The 21,223-nt window shown below is 46.0% G+C and overlaps 1 protein-coding gene across 1 annotated transcript in view; it reads right to left on the bottom strand.

The window, feature by feature from the left end:
* Window positions 1-19,414, bottom strand: part of LOC123786638 (uncharacterized) — a 69,226-nt gene extending 49,812 nt beyond the window's left edge. Inside the window, exon 1 of the mRNA XM_045788947.2 lies at window positions 17,638-19,414. Within this exon, the coding sequence (XP_045644903.2) occupies window positions 17,638-19,414 (1,777 nt within the window). The remainder of the gene's footprint in view (window positions 1-17,637) is intronic.
* Window positions 19,415-21,223: the final 1,809 nt, after the last annotated feature.

The raw sequence follows: 21,223 nt of genomic DNA on the forward strand, positions 1-21,223 counted from the left end.
GTGGGTTCAAGCCCCACGCTGGGCTCCACATTGGGTGTGGAGCCTACTTAACACAAAACAAAACAAAACCCTTATAATCACATCCTCTGATTTATATCTGGATTACATGCTTGCTAGAGCTTGTTTTTCCCACTAGATTCAAAGCTTCCAAAGGTAGGAACCATGCATCACACTTCATTCATTGGCTCAAAGCTGAGAACAGGGTTTTTACATGTAAATAAAAACTGTCCTACAAGATAGATTTAAAACCCAGTATAGTGATACCAGAAAAGGAGGGGAAATGCTTAGGTTAACATTACGTCAAGGCATGCTACCAACAGGACTTGTCACTGACGTTAATTCTGATCGTCTGGCTGAAGTGGTGTTTGCCAGGTTTCTTCACTCTAAAGCTACTACTCTCCCTTCTCCCTTTCCATCCTGTATGCTTTGGAAGGAAGTCTACACACAGCCCACGCTTAAGGAGCAGAGAGTTACATTCCACTTCCTGGAGGATGAAGTATCTACATAAATTATTAGGAATCCTCCCACAAGGAGATTTCTCTCTTCTCTCCTGTTTATTTACTTATTCAGTCATTTTATTTATATCAGTATGGACCCATAGATAGTTGTTTTATACTTGGGGTTATAATCCAATATTACGTTATTTATTTTTTTGCTCCAATTGTTCCAGCTTTGCTCACTGGGAGTTCTTTCAGTCAGCTCCTGTGTCCCCCATCGTTTTGCGTGTGTGTGTGTGTGTGTGTGTGTGTGTGCACGCACGCGCGCCCACGCGCTTGGGCACTTACTTACTTTCTAGTATTACAAGATGTTCCAGGCTGAGTTTGTCTTTCACTGCCCAGCCCCAGAATCAGCCATGTCTCCAACGAGCCTTGGTTCCTTTTATTGGGGAACAGCATTTTTTTTTTAAGATTTATTTGAGAGAGAGACAGAGAGGGAGGGAGAGGGACAAGCAGACCCACACTGAGTGCGGAGCCAGATGCAGGGCTCGATCTCAGGACCCTGAGATCATGACCTGGGTGGAAACACTCAACCCCTGCGCATCCAGGCGGCCCTGAAAAACGTTTTAGAAACCAAGATCTGGGCTCTAGGTGCACTGCTTGCCACTGGGGTGTCATTGCTTCTGGGATCTCTCAGCTCACAGAGTAAGGAAATCTATGTGTGTACACATTTATTTTTAAATCTACATTTATTCGTACTTCCTTTTTTTTAAGATTTTACTTAGTCATTGGTCAGAGAGAGAGAAAGAGCACAAGCAGGGGGAGCAGCAGGCAGAGAGAGAAGCAGGCTCCCCGCTGAGCGAGGAGCCCGACGCAAGACTCGAACCCAGGACCTTGGGATCATGACCTGAGCCAAAGGCAGACGCTTAACTGACTGAGCACGCAGGCGTCCCTATTTATTTGTACTTCCAACGCTATCTTATACCTAGGTATCTTCAAACTCCCATTACAAAAAAGTATGAACATCAAGTCATACAGAAAGCAAGGAGGCTATCAGAGACCGCCAGGATTGAGACAAAAAGGTTCAGGAACCTACCTACTGAAACTCCCACTGGCCAAAGATGAAACGATTTGAGTATCAAATCAAAATAACAACTGCAGGAGGCAGATGGGGCAGAGGGACGAACACAAAACAACTGCAATGGATTAAATCCATGAATTCATAATAATACTAAACAAATAAAAAAACTCTCACCGGTTCTTTGGAGAATGGTAAAGAACCACCTTACCAGTCTGGAAACGCCTAAAGGAAAAGAAAAGCATCTGGCATTCATCCTACTTCTACCTGCAGTGAACTGCAAGGCAACCAAAGAGCTAACAAAGGGAGGTTTTGCTGTATAAAAGTATGCTGGCTCATCAGTGAAGACAAATAAAATCAGAATATCAGCATGTTGCAATGCTTAATCAATTGATGGACCTAGTGTAATAAGCCTCAACATCTGCTAACATCACGCAAAGAAAGAGAGATAACCAGATGTTATCTGCCTCCTGATGGAAGAACACACCAGCACCTAGGAAGCTGTTAGGAAGGAAGGAAGGGGAGGGAGACAACGAGCCAACACTAAATTCTAATGTCATCAAGCCTCTAGCTAGATCTTCTACTTAGGGGCCAGAGGAACATGTTTAAATAGTACTACTGGGATGCAATCAACAAAAGCCAGATTGTAGGAAATCATACAGGACTACCCTGTGTTTTTTGTTTTTTGTTTTTTGGGTTTTTTTAGCAACTTGCCTGCTCCTGTTCCCTCCCCCCTTTCTCCGTTGCAGGCTTTTCCTACAGTCAGTCTCTTACATGGCTAGTTCTGTCTTGATGTCTGCTCTCAGAGGACGCAGACCGACACAGCATTTTGTTCCTATACAGAATCAAGGATGAATTGGGGTCTAGAAGATCCAGAATGTGGTGAGGCTAAACCATAATAACCAGTACTGGCCCCTTCAAGTACATTGTAATCTTACATTGCTGACATTCATTAAAGATTTAGGTATGCAAAGAATCTCTGGAATCCCCTCATAAAGAAAGCATCCATCTCGTGACATTTAAATAAATTCAAACCAATGCCAGCAAATGTCTGCATTGGTGCAATGCGTTCTCTGGGACAGAGCCAAAGCGCTTCTGCAGAGGGTCACTAAAAAAAGGACGAAGTTGTTATTAAAAGCATATTTATCCACCAGTCTTCTTATGTCTATATGTCTTCTACATTTAAAAGCACAGAAACTCAGATACAAAAAAGGTTACTTTCTTCCCAGTTCGCCTTACTCAATCAAACTATAAAGCAATTAGAAAAGTACAGCCAAGGCTTTACTCGAATTAATCGGTAGCTCCTCTTCTAAAGGAGGAGAAAGTGGCTTTCTGCATGCTGCCTACGAAGCAGCAGAGGTGGCCTTGACCTCCAGCCCCAGTGTCCCGCAGCGTCAGGTGCATGTGCCTTTCCTGTTCGCATCACTTGGAGTCGATTTCATTATCCCCCTATTCTGGGTGAGAAAGCCGCGCCCCCAATATGGCTACACCAAAGTCTCCTGAAAAGTGAAGGATTTTATTTCTCACACCCTCACTTGGAGCCTGAGCAAAATCAAATCTAACGTGTAACGCTCTACTAGTTTGGTGAGTGGCGTTCAGAGCCAAATAATGAATAAGCACCACTTGGGAAGCTAGAGCGGGTGGGGGGAGCAGGGGGAGCTGAGTTGGGACAGTGACCACACCAGTGACAAAGGGTATTTTAGGATATAAACAAAATTTAAAAGCTGATCACAAGGGCGGTTTCTGCATTCTAGGAAAACGACTGGCCCTATCTCAGCAAGGAAAATTGCAACCCTTAGTTTAAGAAATACAATGTTTAAAACATTTTAAAAGGATTTGTGGGAAAAAATGCTTTAAAAAAGGCTTTTTAAAAAGGAACTTCCACGATAACTGGAAGATTAGAAAATACTGAATATGGAAATAATAGCAAGGTGCCATTTTTTTAAAGTTATTTAAAGATTTATTCATGAGAGAGAGAGAGCGCGCGCATGCGCAGGGGGTTGGAGCAGAGGAAGGAGAGAGTCTCTAGCAGACTCCCTGCTGAGCAGGGAGCCCCCACCCCATGATCCCAGGACCCTGAGATCATGACCTGAGCCTAAATCAAGAGTTAGATGCTTAACGGACTGAGTGTTTATTTTCAAATAATAACTAATAGCTAATTTTGAATAAATAACTCGGTAAGTTGAAAATAAAGCACAGGCAAATTCTTACAGTCCAGAAAAGTTTTTCTACTCTGTGACTGTTGATTTGAATGAAACAAATGAAGCCAACGGCTGCTTCAAGGTGTTAAGTCTTGGATTACACTCCTTAACTCCTACTTTGTTCTCATTTCTGTGTGTCGCTATGCCTTCTGCCCTCCCCTCGTCGCCACAAAACTCAATAATCATTTACAGAAAAAAGTCATATCTCAATTGTCAACTCCACGGATTAGCTTAAGGGCTTTTGCCTTATCTTTCAAAATGTTTATTTAGCTTTTTTTTTTTTTTTGTAAATGGGATAAAATTGTTAGAAAAGAAAAGGCTTTTAAGCCTGAAGGCAAGTCACCAAATATAACGTAGCTACTACAAAATGGATTTCATTTTATTATTTTTTTAAATTGAAGTATAGGGCCCCCCACAAGGGTAACTCCCCATCTGTCACCATATAACGCTAGTACAGTACCATTGACTATATTCCCTGTGCTGGACCTTTTGTCTCTGTGACTCATTCCTTCTGTAAAAAGATTTTATAATCAAATATTTTTTTTAATTTTCATGTGTTATGAACAGAACAATAAATCTCATGGAGATTTACTGTTCATCTTGTTCCAAACAAATATAGATTAGCCAAAGCTAAGAGCACTGAACACTATAGGTCCTCCTTTCACTCATTTTCCATCATTTCATTGCCACATGGAATTCTGAGGGATAGAAGAGACCTGCCCCCCACCCTGCCCTCCTGGTGTGCACCACCACCCCCACCAAAATAAGGAAAGGGTTTGATATAGTGCTATGCTGCTAAATGGTTAACAACCACCTCTGGGCTGCAGGGAGGGAGAGGGCACCTGATCTGCACCATTTGGGTTTCCATGGTATACAGACACTCTCATCATGTCTGATTTAAACTACTTATTTCAAGCTACCAATGTGGTATCACTGAATGTGGAATTGGAAAGAGGCCTTTCCAGCCAGTAGAAGCTGGCTCCCACACACACTGTGAGAGGTATAAACTCTTGGCCTCAGACTTTCGAGGAGAGAGATAAAGGCAGGGAGGGGAAAGTGTGTATTAAATCAGCAGGTGTATGAGATTCATTGGCTTGTGAGGGATGAAGGGCCACCCTGGAAAGGTGTCCTAGACGCTCAGGTGTCCTCCTGTCTAAAGGCTCTGGTTCTCCCATGGGTCCGTTGGAGGGAAGAGGTCTAAGTGGGCACTGGTAAAATCTACCATTCGTTGCACCTGCACCAGGAGCTGTTCCTCTCCTGAATCAAACTCCTTAGGAGGAAAAGAACCCACGACTCCCAAATGTCCTGTGGTTTTCAATGAGAGTAGAGAGCCCAGAGAAGCCCCATACCCGAAGAGTTCCATAAAGGACTTATGGTGTAAATAAGGATCCGATCACTTTCAAAATGCAAAAAAAAATCTGAAAAACAGGAAAATCAGAGGAGCAGGGCATGCGCAAATCTTTAATCGCTTGGCAATTCGGTATTTTAAAGAGGAATGAGGTGTTTAAAACAAGACAGTTCCTTGGGGCGCCTGGGTGGTGTAGTCGTTAAGTGTCGTTGGGATGGAGCCCCACATCAGGCCTCTCCGCTAGGGAGCCTGCTTCTTCCTCTCCCACTCTCCCTGCTGGTGTTGTTCCCTCTCTTGTCGGGTCTCTCTCTCTGTCAAATAAACAAATACAATCTTTAAAAAACAAAAAAAACCAAGACAGTTCCTCTTCCAATTTTTTTCCCATCATTTGGGTTTCACATACACCAAAATAAAATAGGTGAAAGGATGTATTAGACAGGCTTAAAAAAAAAAAAGGCAAGTCTGCTTTTCAAAGCACACGTCGTCGTCGGAGAGTTGAGGCAATTGTTTTGTTCTTACTAAGAAATCATGTTCGATGTGAACTACTATAGAGCAAATGGAAGCAAAATATTGTCCTTATTTTATTTTATTGTTTTGGTGACTGCTGGTTGGTGGAGCAGGAGGGCCCGGATGCAAGGAAGTATGCAGGCGGCAGCAGCGCTGCCATGGCAACCTCAAAGCAAGCTGCAGCTTCTCCAAGCCCCGGCCCGTGGAAACCGTGTTCGCAGATTCTGCCCCGTCTCCAGCGTGCTGCGGCGGCTAAGCTCCCCATAGAAACGGGACGGGGAAGGGCCTACCCCACACAGCGTGCCTGGAGAAGGAATTCATAATATCTGCCATGAAGCCTTCGAAGAAATGGTCCTTTGCTTCCTGGGATACAAATCTGTGACCGTGGAACCTGGCTCACACTTGGCCCTGCCAGCCTCCCTACCTCGCCGAGGGCCCTTCCCTTCACCTTCCTTCTTCAAGTACCTTCATATTACTCTATTTGGGGGGGGGGGGGGCTCGTGCTACCCTTTCCAGTTCAATTTCTGGTTTTCCTGCCACAACGAATGGCCTGGTGGCTCCACTCCTTCACTAGAACAAACCGTGACGTCCCCAAGAAAGTCGGGTCACTGAGGCCTCTCAATATGTCTAAAGCAGGACACTTGATAGTTCCCCAGAACTCATTCCTCTCCCCGCCCCTTTGCAACTTAGGAAATGGCTCCACCGTACAGCCAGATGCTCGGGTCAGAACTCTCGAAGCTATTCCTGACTCTTCTCTCCTTTCGTCATATACCTCAATCCATTCGAGGGCCAGGTCCTTCTTGGTTGTGGCCTCAGACTATGTTCTGAATCTGCCTGCTTCCCACTGCCACCACAGCCACTCCAGTCCAAGCCATCGGGGCCTTTTGCCCTCGTCCAAGGCACCATGAGCCCTTGCCCAGAGATCTGACTTTTAACTAGTGTCTTAGGACTTCCTTGAGAACAGAAATGTGTTGTACATCTTCGCATCCTTAGACTAGATCCTGCCATGTCGCAGGTGCTGAAATACTTGTTGCAATGAACAGAATAACCACATACTGGGAAAACGAAACAATGCTCAGCGGGACGAGGGCAACAAGGAAGTTTCTAATGCTTCGATTATATTTCTCTCGAGCAACTAAGAAAGACTGACAAGGACAGGGTGCCGCATCATTTTTAACCTTTATGCCTACGTTAAGTCAGCAGAGTCTATGCGACTAGCACATTTTCTGGTCTCTGATCCATTATTGTACTTTTTAGCAAAAGAGAACAGACAGTATCAACGCACACACAAGTCGTCCCCCATACATCTAACCATTCTGATCTATCTATCCATCCCTATAGCCATCTGTAGCTTGTGCTTCCTTTCAGAGAAATAATTCTCCGCTTTTGAAAATGCCAAGTCTTCTAATCCCTTTGATAAGCTAAAAAGACAGTGCTGTCTCAAATGATAAATAGATGAAAGCTAACAATTAACTTCAATTTACCCTGAATTCGACAGACTGGTTGTCTAGACAGTCCTAATTTATTTGATTATTGTTCAGCATTCATCTTCACTTTAAATAAATGATCTCACCCAAGTTGGGGAATGCAATTACCCCTTAATTCACGACCCACCCCATTCTTTCACTGACACTTTAAAAATATACCAAGGGTTGCGGGGTGGGGGGCGCCTGGGTGGCTCAGTCGGTTAAGCGTCTGCCTTCAACTCAGGTCAGGATCCCGGGGGCCTGGGATGGGGTCCCGCATCGGGCTCCCTGCTCAGTGGGGAGTCTGCTTCTCCCTCTTCCTTCCCCCCACCACCCCGCTCGTGTTCTCTCTCTCAAATAAATAAATTAAAAAAAAAAAATACAGCAAGGGCCCTCCACACTGCTATCCCTAGATTCTGCACACTAAGCTGCACTGTGGTTTAAAGAGATAGTTTCCAAAATGTTTTATGGGAACACTAGTCCTCAAGATGCTCAGGGGAAAAGTACCAGTGTTCACGGACGTTGCGACATACGCCCTTTCTCCTTCTGGGAAATGTGTGGCCCACACTGGTGTATTAAAGGGCCCTAATAAGTCCTGCAGTGAAAAGACCTGTTCAATTCAGCATTTCTCCACCTTCTGCCTTTTCAAAAAAACTACTCCTCAAAACACACTTTGGGAAAGCTGGTTTCATCTCTTATAAGAGTGTCCAAATATTGACAGTAATAAACTCTCCTGGACAGGGACCCAGGTGAACAATGCCTAGAGCACAAGCCAAGAGTTTTGAAGCAAAACATTAGTGCAACTACGGCTTAAAATCTGCTGGCTCTCCTAGTTCTTCCTCTTAATTCCTAAAAGTGACATTTTTCTTCCATTTCCACATTCATCACCACCTAGGGACGTGTAGAATGTGTATCACATATTAAGTTTTTAAAGTTAACTTTCTATTATTCGGTGACGTGATCTCTGGCCAACAGAATTCTTACATAACTGCACATTAGGACTCTTGGACTCCAAACTCCCAGGACAATAAAAAGTATAGTCAAACAGCAGCTCATACTGGAGGTTTGGAAGCAATGTTCCCAAAGCAAGAAAACATAAATTTTGCTCACAGCACACAGTGAGCACTCAATCAACAGATATTTATTGAATGAATGGATGCATGAGCTAATAAATGAACAAACACAGGCAGGTGTGCAAGAAAAAGGTCTGGAATTTAAGCCACGGCTCAAAGCAAACCCATTTAATCTGGAAATGGTCACCTTAAAGGTCATCTTTGATATGTCAACTATACTTCAATTAAAAAAATGTTTCTAGTTTTAAAAACGAAAGAAATGACTTACCGGCAAAAAAAAGAAAAGAAAAGTCGTTTTCGTTGCATTTCAGAATTTATCCAAAACCCACAACGCTTCTGCCAGGTATTACTTCCTCCGTGAAATCCTTTCCTTGTCTGTCATTTCCTGCTTCCCTTGTCTGTGCCACCACTGAACCCCCGAACCAACCTCAAACACCAAGAGCATTTCAGGTTTCTAGTTGGAAAACCACAGAAGGTTTCTGGGCCTCACATGGTCACTGGAGAGACAAGTGGACTCTCAGATAAACTACAGAAGTTCACTCTTCTACTTGGGTCTGAATTTTGTCAAATGCTTCCAATGACTGAGGATCATAAGCCATGACAAATGCATGTTAAATAACAAATGTATATTTAATATCGATGGCTTCAATACCTAAAATCTGTCAATACCGATCTTGGTAAACTATTTTAAAAAATCACATCAACTGCCACAGCCTTCCATTTTCTTCATCTGTGTCGTCTCCCCAAATTCTTTTTTTCCAAAACATGTCAGGCTCACTGTTTGACTTATCATGGACTTAATATAGGTGCCTTATTTTTCAGCCTAGATGTCTTGACCGTTTTTATCATTATCTATTTGCATATACATTACCTGTAACTGTCTAATGACCTAATGAATCCTTTGAATTCTTATTTTTCACCACTTCTGTGAAGTCTTAGTCTCAGCCCCAAATATTTATACTGCAGGGACAGTGACACTGAAGACGTTTCCATAACATCTGATGCTGGCCTGGGGCAGGGGGGAAAATTCTATGAGTAAAAATACACATTTTTTTTTTTTGGTGGAAAGGTTCAGTAGCTTTCAAAGGGAGAGTTTCAAAGGGAGATACGATCCAAAAGGTGAAGAACCACTGACGGAAACTAGTCGAACAATTGCTACACATTATCCTAAACACACCTGGTATGGACTTGTCAAAAAGGAAATAAATTCTTCATATGAAAGTCACTTGACCTTAACAGGGTGTCCCATCTTTTTAAGTATAAATGTTCGTGAAGCAGTAACATGCCATGTAACATATTGTAAAATATAAATTACTGTGAAACAATAGTCACCAGGTTTTAGAGCATCAAGCATCAAAGTAAAGCACAACTAAAGTTTACTGCAGTTCTAGGAATGGAACTATAGGGCAAGCCCAGCGAGGTGGGGTATAGAAGCAGCACCACCCTGGTGGTCAACATTTTAAGGGACCAAAGTCAAGTTACGCTGCTAAGAATTTTGTGGCGTTTGGTAATTCACTTGATCCCTGCGTGCCTCTGTGCTGGTCCCTGTGAGCCCTTACGGTTTGTAATTCGGTGACCTTTGAACGTGGTTAATATGTAATAAACTCAACTCTCAAAGCTTATCATTTGATGTTTATGTTCTTATTGACACTTTTACCTAATCAATTGATTATTACTATAAAGTGGGGTTTTGTTTACTTTGGCTTAACAACAACTACAAAAGGGCTTTGAAATTAAGGCTCAGAGAAGTCATGGAGGAGGTGTGAATGAGCATGCGCAAGAGAGCCCCAGGCTCGGATTTCAGTTAGTGTAGGATGTCAGCATGAGAGATCGTGCAAGCCATTTCCAGAATACAACACGGGAGGAAAAACACGTTGAGGAGGGGATTCAAAAGAGAAAGCTGAAGAGACAGACAGTAGGACGACTACTAATTACTAAAAGAGACGCTGGAAGATACATCCCATGTAACATCATCCAACTTAACCCAACCTCTCATTTTATAGAAGACAAAACCATAGTTTAAACATTTTAAACTGCCCTGGGGGCACCTGGCTGGCTGAGTCGGTAGAGTGTGCAAGTCTTAATCTTGGGGTCGTGAGTTCGAGCTCCACAATGGGTGGAGAGATGACTTAAAAAAGTTTTTAAACGTGAAAAAAAACTTGAAGCTGCCCTAATTCATAATGCCAAATAACAACATAATAAGGAACAGATCATCCAGAAGAAAATACAAATTCCTGGCAAAACTATAAAATAATTTTCACCATAAAGGCAAAAAACAGTCCTTAACAATCAGCTTGTCTCAAACCTTACAATAGTGAAAAATGTAACGAAACTTCTTTTGGCTCACTGTGTGCAGTTTTGATCACTCAAACCTAACAGGAAAAGGAGGGAGCTGTCATTATGAAATCTACCCATGTCGTACACACAAGCAAGTCTTCAAACAAGTGCTGACTGGATGCCTATGCTCTTGCAAACTCTCGTATGTGATATAAAACTACAACAGGGGGCGCCTGGGTGGCTCAGTCAGTTCAGCATCTGTCTTCAGCTCAGCTCAGGGTCCGGGAGTCCTGACACTGAGCCCCGCGCGCTCAATCCCCATGTCGGGCTCCCTGCTCAGCGGGAAGCCTGCTTCTCCCTCTGCCCCTCCCTCTGCTTGTGTAAATAACTAAAAATCTTCTTAAAAAGTTAAACAAAAATAAAACTACAACAGAACCTCAGTCTTTCTGGGTACACCTGAATCCAAATACTGGCAAGATCAGTTATATATAAAATCTGTGTATGTCACACCTACACAAAGATTGTATGATCCATATTTGCCAATAACAAGCTTCCACCTTTCTCTTTCTCAATTATGGGTCTCTGTGATGCAATTACACTACAGTTATACTATACTTATATATAATTATACTGTACTTAAATCTATTGTTAAATATATTTTTCACATTAGCTGAGGATTACGTATTGGGTCAAGCCAATTAGCACTGGCTAAATGCGAAAACGGCCCATTGAATGTCAGCTAAACCCCAAATCTCATTCAACCACGAAGATTTCAAAAAGTCAGAACCCAGATATTCTTGTGTTCTTTGTTCATCATCAAAAAAGTTTCTAAAGTGAAAGGATCCTAGTTTGAGAACAAAATACAAAACTGTCCTAAAAGGCAGAACATTAATGCCCCGTCTGCACTGAACCTCAGAGTATCTAAATAAGTAAGGCACCAAAAATAAGCAGCATTTTTTAAATGTTTTTCTTAATCACTACAAAGCCCCAAGTGTCTGCTGCCAAGTTCTGGGTTAAAATGCCAAAAATGCTCTCAGCAGAAATGATTCTTCAGAGTGATGTATTTCAGCAAAAAGGGAAACCGTGGTATGTTGTAGACTCCATTGTCGGGATTCAGAACAGTAGTCAACCTTCTTGCAAAATGGCTTTTCTGTCTCAGAGGATGAAAAGGATTCAATCCCCACTGATTTTATACAGCCCCGACTTCGACGTGGCTAGTGTGCTCAATTCTTTAAGTAGAGCTTGGCTCGTGGATAAAAAATATGGGGGGGGGGGAGATTCCCACTACTTAGACACTAGTTGGAAATAATCTCTTTCCACACGACCCTTAAAATTTTCTTTTTTCTTTTTTTAAGATTTTATTTATTTATTTGACAGAGAGAGACAGACAGCAAGAGAGGGAACACAAGCAGGGGGAGTGGGAGAGGGAGAAGCAGGCTTCCCACCAAGCAGAGAGCCTGATGCAGGGCTCGATCCCAGAACGCTGGGATCAGGACCTGAGCCGAAGGCAGACGCTTAATGACTGAGCCACCCAGGCACCCCAGGCCCTTAAAAAATTCTAAAACCATGGAAAAACTTTCTCACTACCCAGGACTCTCCAGCGCTATGACTGAAGTGTTTTCACTTCGAAACTTATCTGTCAAGGTCCCAGCACTTTGTTCATACTCATGACAATAATATTTCTTCCCTTGTATGAATATCGATTATTCTCTTACTCGATTCCTTCTTGCACGAGGACGGGGCACCCTATGGACAGGGAAACTACTTACTCAACATCAGACCTTTCCCCTGGTGATCTAGCCACTGCCTGGCGTATGGTAGAGGCTCCCAAAGGGCTTGAATGAGTCCAGGCAGTGGGTCCACCTCTGCTCATAATGAGTTGCTTTGAGGGGCAGAGCATTCCCCTTCCCTAGATGTGTTCAAAGCTACAGCCAGATCATCACCAAGGAGATGCCGTGGAGAGGCTTAAAATCTTAGGTGATTGGACTGGACTGCCTGGCAAAAACCCCTTTGGCCCAAAGACTCTGAAGTATACATTGACCCCTGGAGATGGGGTTTTTGTTTTTGTTTTTTCTTTTCTTTTCCTTTTTTTCTCCCCTGACAGAGAGCCAATTCAGAAATTCTCGGGTCGGGGCAGATTTTAAAATCGCATGCCACTGGGTTTCTGTCATTTGCTATATCTGTGTCAGCTCCTGAATTAGAACTAGCATCTATGGTCAGTGACTGAATGGCTATAGTTAAAATAACATCAAGAAATAGACACAGAAAATAAGTGTGGACTGTTAGCTACAGATGACAAGCACTAACAGGGAAAAATCAAGGGCAGGCAGAGTGATTAAGGAAAGGGTCATGATGGGGCGCCTGGGTGGCTCAGTCGTTAAGCGTCTGCCTTCAGCTCAGGGCGTGATCTCGGCGTTCTGGGATCGAGCCCCACATCAGGCTCCTCCAATGGGAGCCTGCTTCTTCCTCTCCCACTCCCCCTGCTTGTGTTCCCTCTCTCGCTGGCGTCTCTCTCTGTCAAATAAATAAATAAAATCTTTAAAAAAAAAAAAAAAGGAAAGGGTCATGAGGGGCACCCACGTGGCTCAGATGGTTAAGCGTCTGCCTTCCGCTCAGGTCATGGTCTCAGGGCCCTGGGATCAAGGCCTGCGTTGGGCTCCCTGCTCAGAGGGGAGTCTACTTTTCCCTCTCCCTCTGCTTCCCCGGCTCTTGCGCGCGCGTGCACAGACTCTCTCTCTCAAATAAATACATAAAATATTTTTTTAAAAAAGGGTCATACGAACCATGAGAGACTATGGACTCCTTGAAACAATCTGAGGGTTTCAGAGGGGATGGGGTGGGGGAAGGGGGTAGCCGGGTGATGGGTATTAAGGAGGGCATGTGTTGTAAAGAGCACTGGGTGTTATACGCAAACAATGAATCATGGAACACTACATCAAAAGCTAATGATGTACTGTATGGTGACTCACATAACATAATAAAAAAAAAGGGTCATTAATCAGGTGTTGAAGAATGGATAAGATGTAAACGGTCAGAGAGAAGCATTCCCATGTTAAGAAAGACAAAAACAAGGAAGGGGTGAAGGGACAAAATAAACATGGTGTAGTACCGATCACAAGACAGCAGTGTGAGTCCATGTTGGGGACAGTGGGGGATGCTACTTGTCCAACAAAGTGGGGCTAGATAATTGAGGGTATGGAGGGAAGCTTGAGGGGCTGGTAACAGACCAATGAAGGAAGGTCTTGAGCAGGAGAACAAGGTGATGAAAGAAGTGTTTAAAAAAGTCAAGTCTGGTTATGGAATGAATAAGTCACAGGGGTGAAAGGTACAGCACACGGAATATAATCAATAGTACTGTACTAGCAGTGTAATGGGACACATGGTAGCCACACTTCTGGTAAGCCTAGAATAACATACAGACTTATCCAATCACTATGTTGTAGATCTGAAACGAATGTAACATTGTGTGTCAACTATGCTCAAATTGAAAAAAAAAAAAATCAGCTCTGGGAGAACACTGCAGGATGGACATGAAAGGAGAGCCCCGAAGTAAAGGGTGGCCACTGGAAAGACGGCCATAACCTGGTAAGCCAAAAGGATCCAGGGTCTATCCTGGGGATGGGGGAGTCACTGGGAAAGGCAAAGAGGAACAGCCAAAACAAGAAATTAGAAGGATCGGTTGACTGGGTCTAAAGCACCACGGTGGTGCCAGGAACCGAGCCAAGGAAGTGAGGAAGACAAGCTGGGTTGGAGGGCAAGGAGGCTTTTGGACATGATGAATATGAACTAAGAACAGGACTTTAAAGGGTGAAATATCCAGGAGCAGATAAGTTATAGAACTTATATAGAACAGGATCTCGGAGAAAGAAATGGATCCAAACTAGAGACTTAAGAGCTTTCTATAGATAAGGGAAATGTGAAGTCCTAGAATGAGAAAGAGAGGGGAAAAGTGCATAAGAGCACAACAGTGATCAACAGCTGAACCTCGAGGCCGGTTCAAAACCGGAAGTTCAAAAGAATATGGGTGCAAAGAAAGCAACAGAAAAATTCAGGATCCAAGTGTCACAGAATGAAAGGAGTTTCAAGGAGGACTTGGTGATAGATGATGGATGACAGCTAAGGGCCAGAGTCTGTTTAAGACACCATTATATTACTTACAAATGAGCAGGGGGTTTCCCCCTCTCCACTACTGCTACAGTACATACAATTATGTAATTGATTAGTGGACAGAAAAAGGGGTTTTGTGGCTACAAGACATGCTCTGTTTTACGGGGTTTTTTTTTTTTTTAGATTATTTATTTATTTATTTGGGAGGTGGAGCAAGCGACAGCATGCACATGTATGCATGATTGGAGGAGGGGCAGATGGAGAGAATCTTCAGGCAGACTCCCCACTGAGCATGGAGCCCCACACAGAACTTGATCTCAGCACCCATGAGATCATGACGTGAGCCACCAAGAGTCAGACTCTTAACCCACTGAGCTACACAGGCACCCCTGTTTTATGGGGTTTTTTAAATGACAAGAGGGAGCTATATCAAGATGGTGCCACTCTTGGGGCGCCTGGGTGGCTGGCTCAGCCAGTGAAGCGTGTGCCTTCAGCTCAGGTCATGATCCCAGGGTCTTGGGATCAAGCCGCACATGGGGCTCCCTGCTCATCGGGGAGCCTGCTTCTCCCTCTCCCACTACCCCCTGCTTGTGCTCTCTGTCAAATAAATAAACAAATAATCTTTAAAATTGAGATTAAAAAAAAAAAGATGCTGCCATTCTTTGTACAGCCAAGAGAGTTATCAAAAATGAAAGATAATTCTGTTACTATGGATTGATTTTGAGGAATGTCATTTGGAATTTGTACTCTTCTGGGAGCTACATTGTTATACAAAAGTAATGACACTGCAGATGCTGAGTACTGGCCATATATTTAAGTGTGTGGGTAGCATATTAAAGTGTGCAAGTTGTGACAAAAGTTATAAGAAATATCCCAAAGCATTTAAAACTGATATAGGGATTAAGTAGGACTGCTCATGAAATACTCAGTTGGTGTGCAGGGTTTAGCCTGAGCCGGACTTGCATCTACTTTTGATTTTAGTTGTGAACCATCTGGAAAAGCACCGCAGCCCAAATGCAATGTTTCTGGTCAGTTTTCGTGTTAAAATCACTCCAATCGAGTGACAGAGATGATATGAGAGAAAGCCCCGTGCCTTTTCCACTGTCACTAATGGACTGGAAGCTGGCTGCTGGAATAGGTGTGTGAACTACTGTGCAAGAAAGGCCCCTTACTTTCCCCCAAATGAAACAAACAAATTAATAATTAATAGTAATCATAGATCCAGGTTTCGAGGGGCCCAAAGCTTATATGATTTGGGTGTCCTCTAAGAAAAAAGACTGCAAGATTACCAATACAAGACACGGTATGAAGCTATTTATTCAGAATGAAAAGCAGAAGGCAACTGCAGTTCTAAGGCCATAAAGCATGAGCGTCGCCAGCCATATAGTGAATCCACCTCTGCTCACAACCAACTACTGGGAATAAGGTGCGGAAACGGAGATACAGCAGGTAATCGCGCAGAGGGAAAATGAAAGACAAAATGCTCCCTAAGGAATACTGGATCACAGAACAAGAAAAGGACAAAGATAAAATCCCAGAAAGAACCCCAAATTGTGAAATGCGGATGGTATGGAGATGGGGGAAGAGAGAGAACTAATCAATTTATAGACCACACAATCGGAACATTTATTTCCCAGTGATCAACAATCACACTATGAGGAGCATGCATGGGAGGACTAGGTTTTTGGAAACAACAGTTCTCTTCACTGCAGGCACTCGGCAAGTGTTTGTTGAATGAACGAAGGAATGAATGAATGAATGAATGAATGGAAACAAGAGAAATACACTTCTTTTTCTTACTCTCCACCATTATCTGCTTTCCTCCGACGCTCCAACATACCTGCATGTTTTTGCTGGCACTGGCTGGAGTGCCAGAGCAACAGCTCAGGCCGGCCTCTCCTCTGGCGATTCAGACAGTTGATCCTCACGAGACCAAGTCAAAAGCTATCTCCACTCAAAATTAATTTTTAAGTTTCCCCCCCCCAAATTTATACAAATGGCTACTGTGGGGCCATCCTACTTACTCCCTTCCCCCTTCTTTCTCCTTCTTTCTAAATCAGATCCTGCAGGTATATTTTAGAAATTAACACCCTCCCAGGTCCTGGGCAGATTCATGTGGGATTCTAGCTAGGGCTGAAACACAATTCCTGAATTTCAAATCTTAGCAATTATGACAGCTCAAAGTGACAACTGAATCTATCAGTCATGATGAGGTTTCCAGGAAGATACAGGCAAGCCTCATACACTTGGTCAGCTGCAAACCTAAGCCAGGACCAGGGGAACCCAGGCTCACCAGCTCCACACAGGACAGGATTCGGTCACTGGGAGCTCTTACGAAAGGACGCAACAAGGCATTCTCTGACCGGCTGTGGGCCTCTGCTTCACCAAGGGATTCCCTTTGGACAACACATGCCCTACATCTTCCTGCAAGTTCTGAAAAAACAGCCCGAGTAGGTTAAAACTAAGAGCCCACCCTCTCTCCTTTAAAAAAAAAAGAAAAAAAGGAAAGAAAAGAGAAAAAAAAAAAAACCACCTTTTACTCAACGATTCTTCCTTCCTCTTCACTTACCAAATTTTCTAAGGAAAAGTGCTTGGAGAAGAACAGAACCGGAATAACACTATCACTACCTCAATACTACAAAAATCCCAACACTGATGGTCTGTTTAGGGCAAAGGACGTGAAATCAGTGAGGCAAAGCAGCCACCTCAGAGATGAGAAGTGAAGGTCCTACATGGAAAAAAATCATTCAGCCACTTTCTAGCTAAGTGGTTTGACTTCTGGAAAGTTACTGCAAGTCTCCAGACCTCAGTTACTTGGTTTTGTAAAATGGGGGCTAGTACCCATCTCACAGGACTGCTGAGGACTGAGGAAATGCCAGTAAAGAACAGAATATAACTGCACAGCGAGAGCTAATTAAATGCTAGTATTTAACAGTAGTAGTAAAATTATTGTTCTGTCTCCCCCAGTTCACACCACCAGCAAAACTGGCCCAACCCCCACTCTCGCCTTGCAGGATCCGGGGCTGGGCACTGTTGCACTCCAGCATGCACAAGAGAGATCCCCAAATGCCGCGGCACTACTGTAAACCCCCCACCCCGGGCCGGACAGGGGCCCTCAGGTTACCGCCACGGTCCATACTGACCTGAGATGCCGCCTCCTATCACGACTACGTCGAACATGTGGCCAGCGGTACTCGCCTTCTCCCGACTCGCCATGCTCTGGTTGTGACTCTCCCGGGGCGTAGGTATAGGAGTGGAGCGTGCCCAGGGCGGGGCGGACCCTTCTACCGATTGTCGGGGGTAGTCCGGGGGCGGAGCCGATTCTTCCACCGACACCCGGGCGGAGCCCGGCAAAGTGGGCGGAGCGGTCCCTTGTACTGCTCCTTTAGGGGAGCCCGGGGGCGGAGCCGATCCTTCCGCGGGTGTTCTGGGGGCACCTGGCACTGAGGGCTGGGTGGACCCTTGTGCCGACCCTCGGGAGGAGTTCCTGGGCGTAAGAGGTTTTTGTCCCGAATCCCGGGGGGAGCCGGGCACTGAGGGCTGGGCGGACCCTTGTGCCGACCCCCGGGGGTTGTTCCTGGGCGTAAGAGGCCCTTGTATCGAATCTCGGGGGGAGCCGGGCACTGAGGGCTGGATGGACCCTTGTGCCGACCCTCCGGGGTTGTTCCGGGGCGTAAGAGGTCCTCGTATCGAATCTCGGGGGGAGCCGGGCACTGAGGGCTGGATGGACCCTTGTGCCAACCCTCCGGGGTTGTTTCGGGGCGTAAGAGGTCCTTGCACAGAATCCCGGGCAGGGTTGGGCGCTGAGGGCGGGGTGGACCTTTGTCCCGACGCTCCGGGTTTCCTGGGTGTAAGATGTCCTTGTATGAAATCCCAGGGGAAGCCAGGCATTAAGAGCGGGGTGGACCCTTGTCCCGATGCTCGGGAGGACTCCGAGAGCTGGGCCGATACTTGCGTTGAAACTGGGACAGAGCTGAGCTCCGAGGGCGGGGCGGACCCTTGCGACGACACTCGGGAGGAGTCCGAGAGTGGGGCAGATCCTCCCAGTGAACTCCGGGGGGAGCTGAGCACTGAGGGCGGGGCAGACCCTTGCAAGGACACTTGGGAGGATTCCGAGAGCCGTACAGATCCGTGCGCTGATAGTCGGGGGGAGCCGGGTCCTGAGAACTGCAAGGACGCTAGCGATGACACTAGGGGGGAGTTATTGGGTGTGGGAGGTCCTTGCGCCGTACTCCAGGAGGAGCCCATCACCGAGGGCGGGGCGAGCCCGTGTGCTGACACTTCGGGAGTGTTACCGGGTGCTGGAGGTGCTGGCATCGATACCCTGAGGAAGCCGGGCTTCAAGGGCGGGACAGACCCTTGCACTGACTCTCGGGTAGAGTTGGTGGATGTAGGAGATCCTGGTACTGATATTCGGGGATAGCCAAGCACTGCGGGCGGGGTGGACTCAGGTACTGACACTCGAGGGGGGCCTGAGGGTGGGGCAGGTCCTTGTACCGGTACCCGCGGGTGGCCGGCGTCCGTGTTGGAGGCTGGGGCGGCCCCGTCGGTGGTGCTCTGGCGGGTGGCAGACATGGGGATCTGGTGGTTCAGGCCGTGGGCGCCGAAGCCCCGGAGGCCAATCCTAGAGTCTGTGTTGGTCCTCGGGCCGGGACTGGAGCCGAGTTGGGCGGGCGCGCTGGAGTTCTCGCGTCCGGGGTCCGCTGTGGACGCGTTGGACAGGAAGCTGGAAAACGGACTGGAGGAGGTCCGCGACTCAGAATGGATGCTCGACCCGGACTCGGAGGATGTGGCCGCGCCCAAGCTGGAGTCCGGGTCGGAGATCTGGGCAGCTGTGCCCCCGGCTCCGGGCGCGCTCTCTGCCTCCCGGCCCCTCCCGCCGCCAGAGTCTCGGGAGGCGGCCGACCTGTGTGCGCTCATGGTTCTGGAGCGCGCGGGGCGGGAGGCGACGTTCTGCTCCCGGCCCCTCCCCCGCGGGAGCGCGCCTCGCTAGCTCCCCGCGGTCCAGGACCTGCGCGTTCCCGAGGCCGCCCCAGGAGCCCGGCCCTCTAAGCCGCGGGAGAGCCTAGGGCTACCGCAGCTTGGCTCCGCCTACCTCGCCGGCCCAGAGGGGCGGGCGACGCCACCGAAAGGCGTGGTGGCGGCCCCACGGCGCTTTCGGCCTACAGCTTGTGTTCTTACGCCCTAACTAAAAGAGGACCGGGCCAGGTGGGCTAAGGGAGGCTGGTGTTTTAAAGAGGGGGACCTGGACAGACGGTGGCAGGGCTGCGCCACACTACAGTTGGCTCCTTTGTGACGTCACAAGGGGCTGAGTGAGGTCTGCGCAGCCGCAGGCCCCTCCCTAGGGAGGGGGCGGGGTGAGGGGGAAACTGTCACTTGGGGCCCACCGGGTGATTATTCATTCTCTGTGGGGTTGTCCAACTTGAGGTCCTTGACCCAAATCGAAGCAAGTAGGCCAGAAAATTAAGAACTCAGCTATCGGGGGCGCCTGAGTGGCTCAGTTAAGCTTCTGCCTTGGGTTCAGGTCATGATCCCAGGATCTTGGGATGGAGCCACCCTCAGGCTCTCTGCTCAGCCGGGAGTCTGCTTCTCCCTCTCCCTCTGCCTCTCCCCCAGCTTAGGCCCACTCTGTCCCTCAAATAAGTAAATAAAGTCTTAAAAAAAGAAAAGAAAAGAAAAGAAAAAAGAAAACGAACAAACAATACCCCTTAACTATCAGATTAAGTGAGACCTACGCTTAAAAAATGAAGATCAAGGGCTGGTTAAAGTGCAGAAACAAAAGAAAAAAAAAACCATGTTTCCCCATCCTACCAAAAAGAGAGAGATTTAATGAATATATTTTACTGTACAATCAGCCTCTTGCTGGTTTTATCCCCTCTTCAAATTTCCACTTTATCCTCCTAGAGCTGGTTTTGTCATCACCAGAACCCTCAAAACAGATACAACATCTAGAGTAAGTGATGAGAACTCCAGGAAGTCAACTAGATCCGTCCCCACCTATAAATATTTCTCCTGCCCCCCCCCATTCTGTATCAAATAATCTTGTTGAAGAAACTGTACAGGAATAGAGATATACTCTTTTCTTTTTCCAGGTTTTTTAAGATTTTTAAAAATGTATTCATTTGAGAGAGAGAGCATGGGGGGAGAGGCAGAGGGAGAGGGAGACACAGACTCCTTGCTGAGCAGGGAACCCAGGGGGGGCTGGTCAGGGCTCATCCCAGGACCCTGAGATCATCACCTAAGCTGAAGGCAGAGGCCTAACTGACTGAGCCACCCAGGTGCCCCTCTTTATCCAGTTTTAAAAGCTTTTACTTTGTAGAAAAGTAGTTGAGACATGACTAAATCCATATCATTTTTATCTTGTTAGACTCTGAAGTGAAGAAAGAGGAAATAATAAATGTAAAAAATTCAGACCTTTCTAATATGATTCGTCCAACTTTGTCCTTATCCCTGTTTCATTTATTTCTTTTCATTAAAATATTTGATTTCATACTAGGCATGGGGCAAAGTACTGGGGATGCACAGGCAGCCACATGCTTGATGTATTCATGTAAGCTCTGATAGACGTTATGTTGGAAAGGTTCCTAGTGATAAAGTGTTAGGGTGTCTTGACCACTCTGGAGGTTAACTTTGGGGAAGGGTGTAAAAATGTCCCAGAAAGCGCCTGGGTAGCTCAGATGGTTGAGTGTCTGCCTTGGGCTAGGGTCATGACCTCAGCGTCCTGGGATC

The sequence above is a fragment of the Ursus americanus genome, chromosome X, assembly GCF_024610735.1.
Source record: "Ursus americanus isolate L20-20 chromosome X, mUrsAme1.1.p, whole genome shotgun sequence".
NCBI classification, from domain to species: Eukaryota; Metazoa; Chordata; class Mammalia; order Carnivora; family Ursidae; genus Ursus; species Ursus americanus.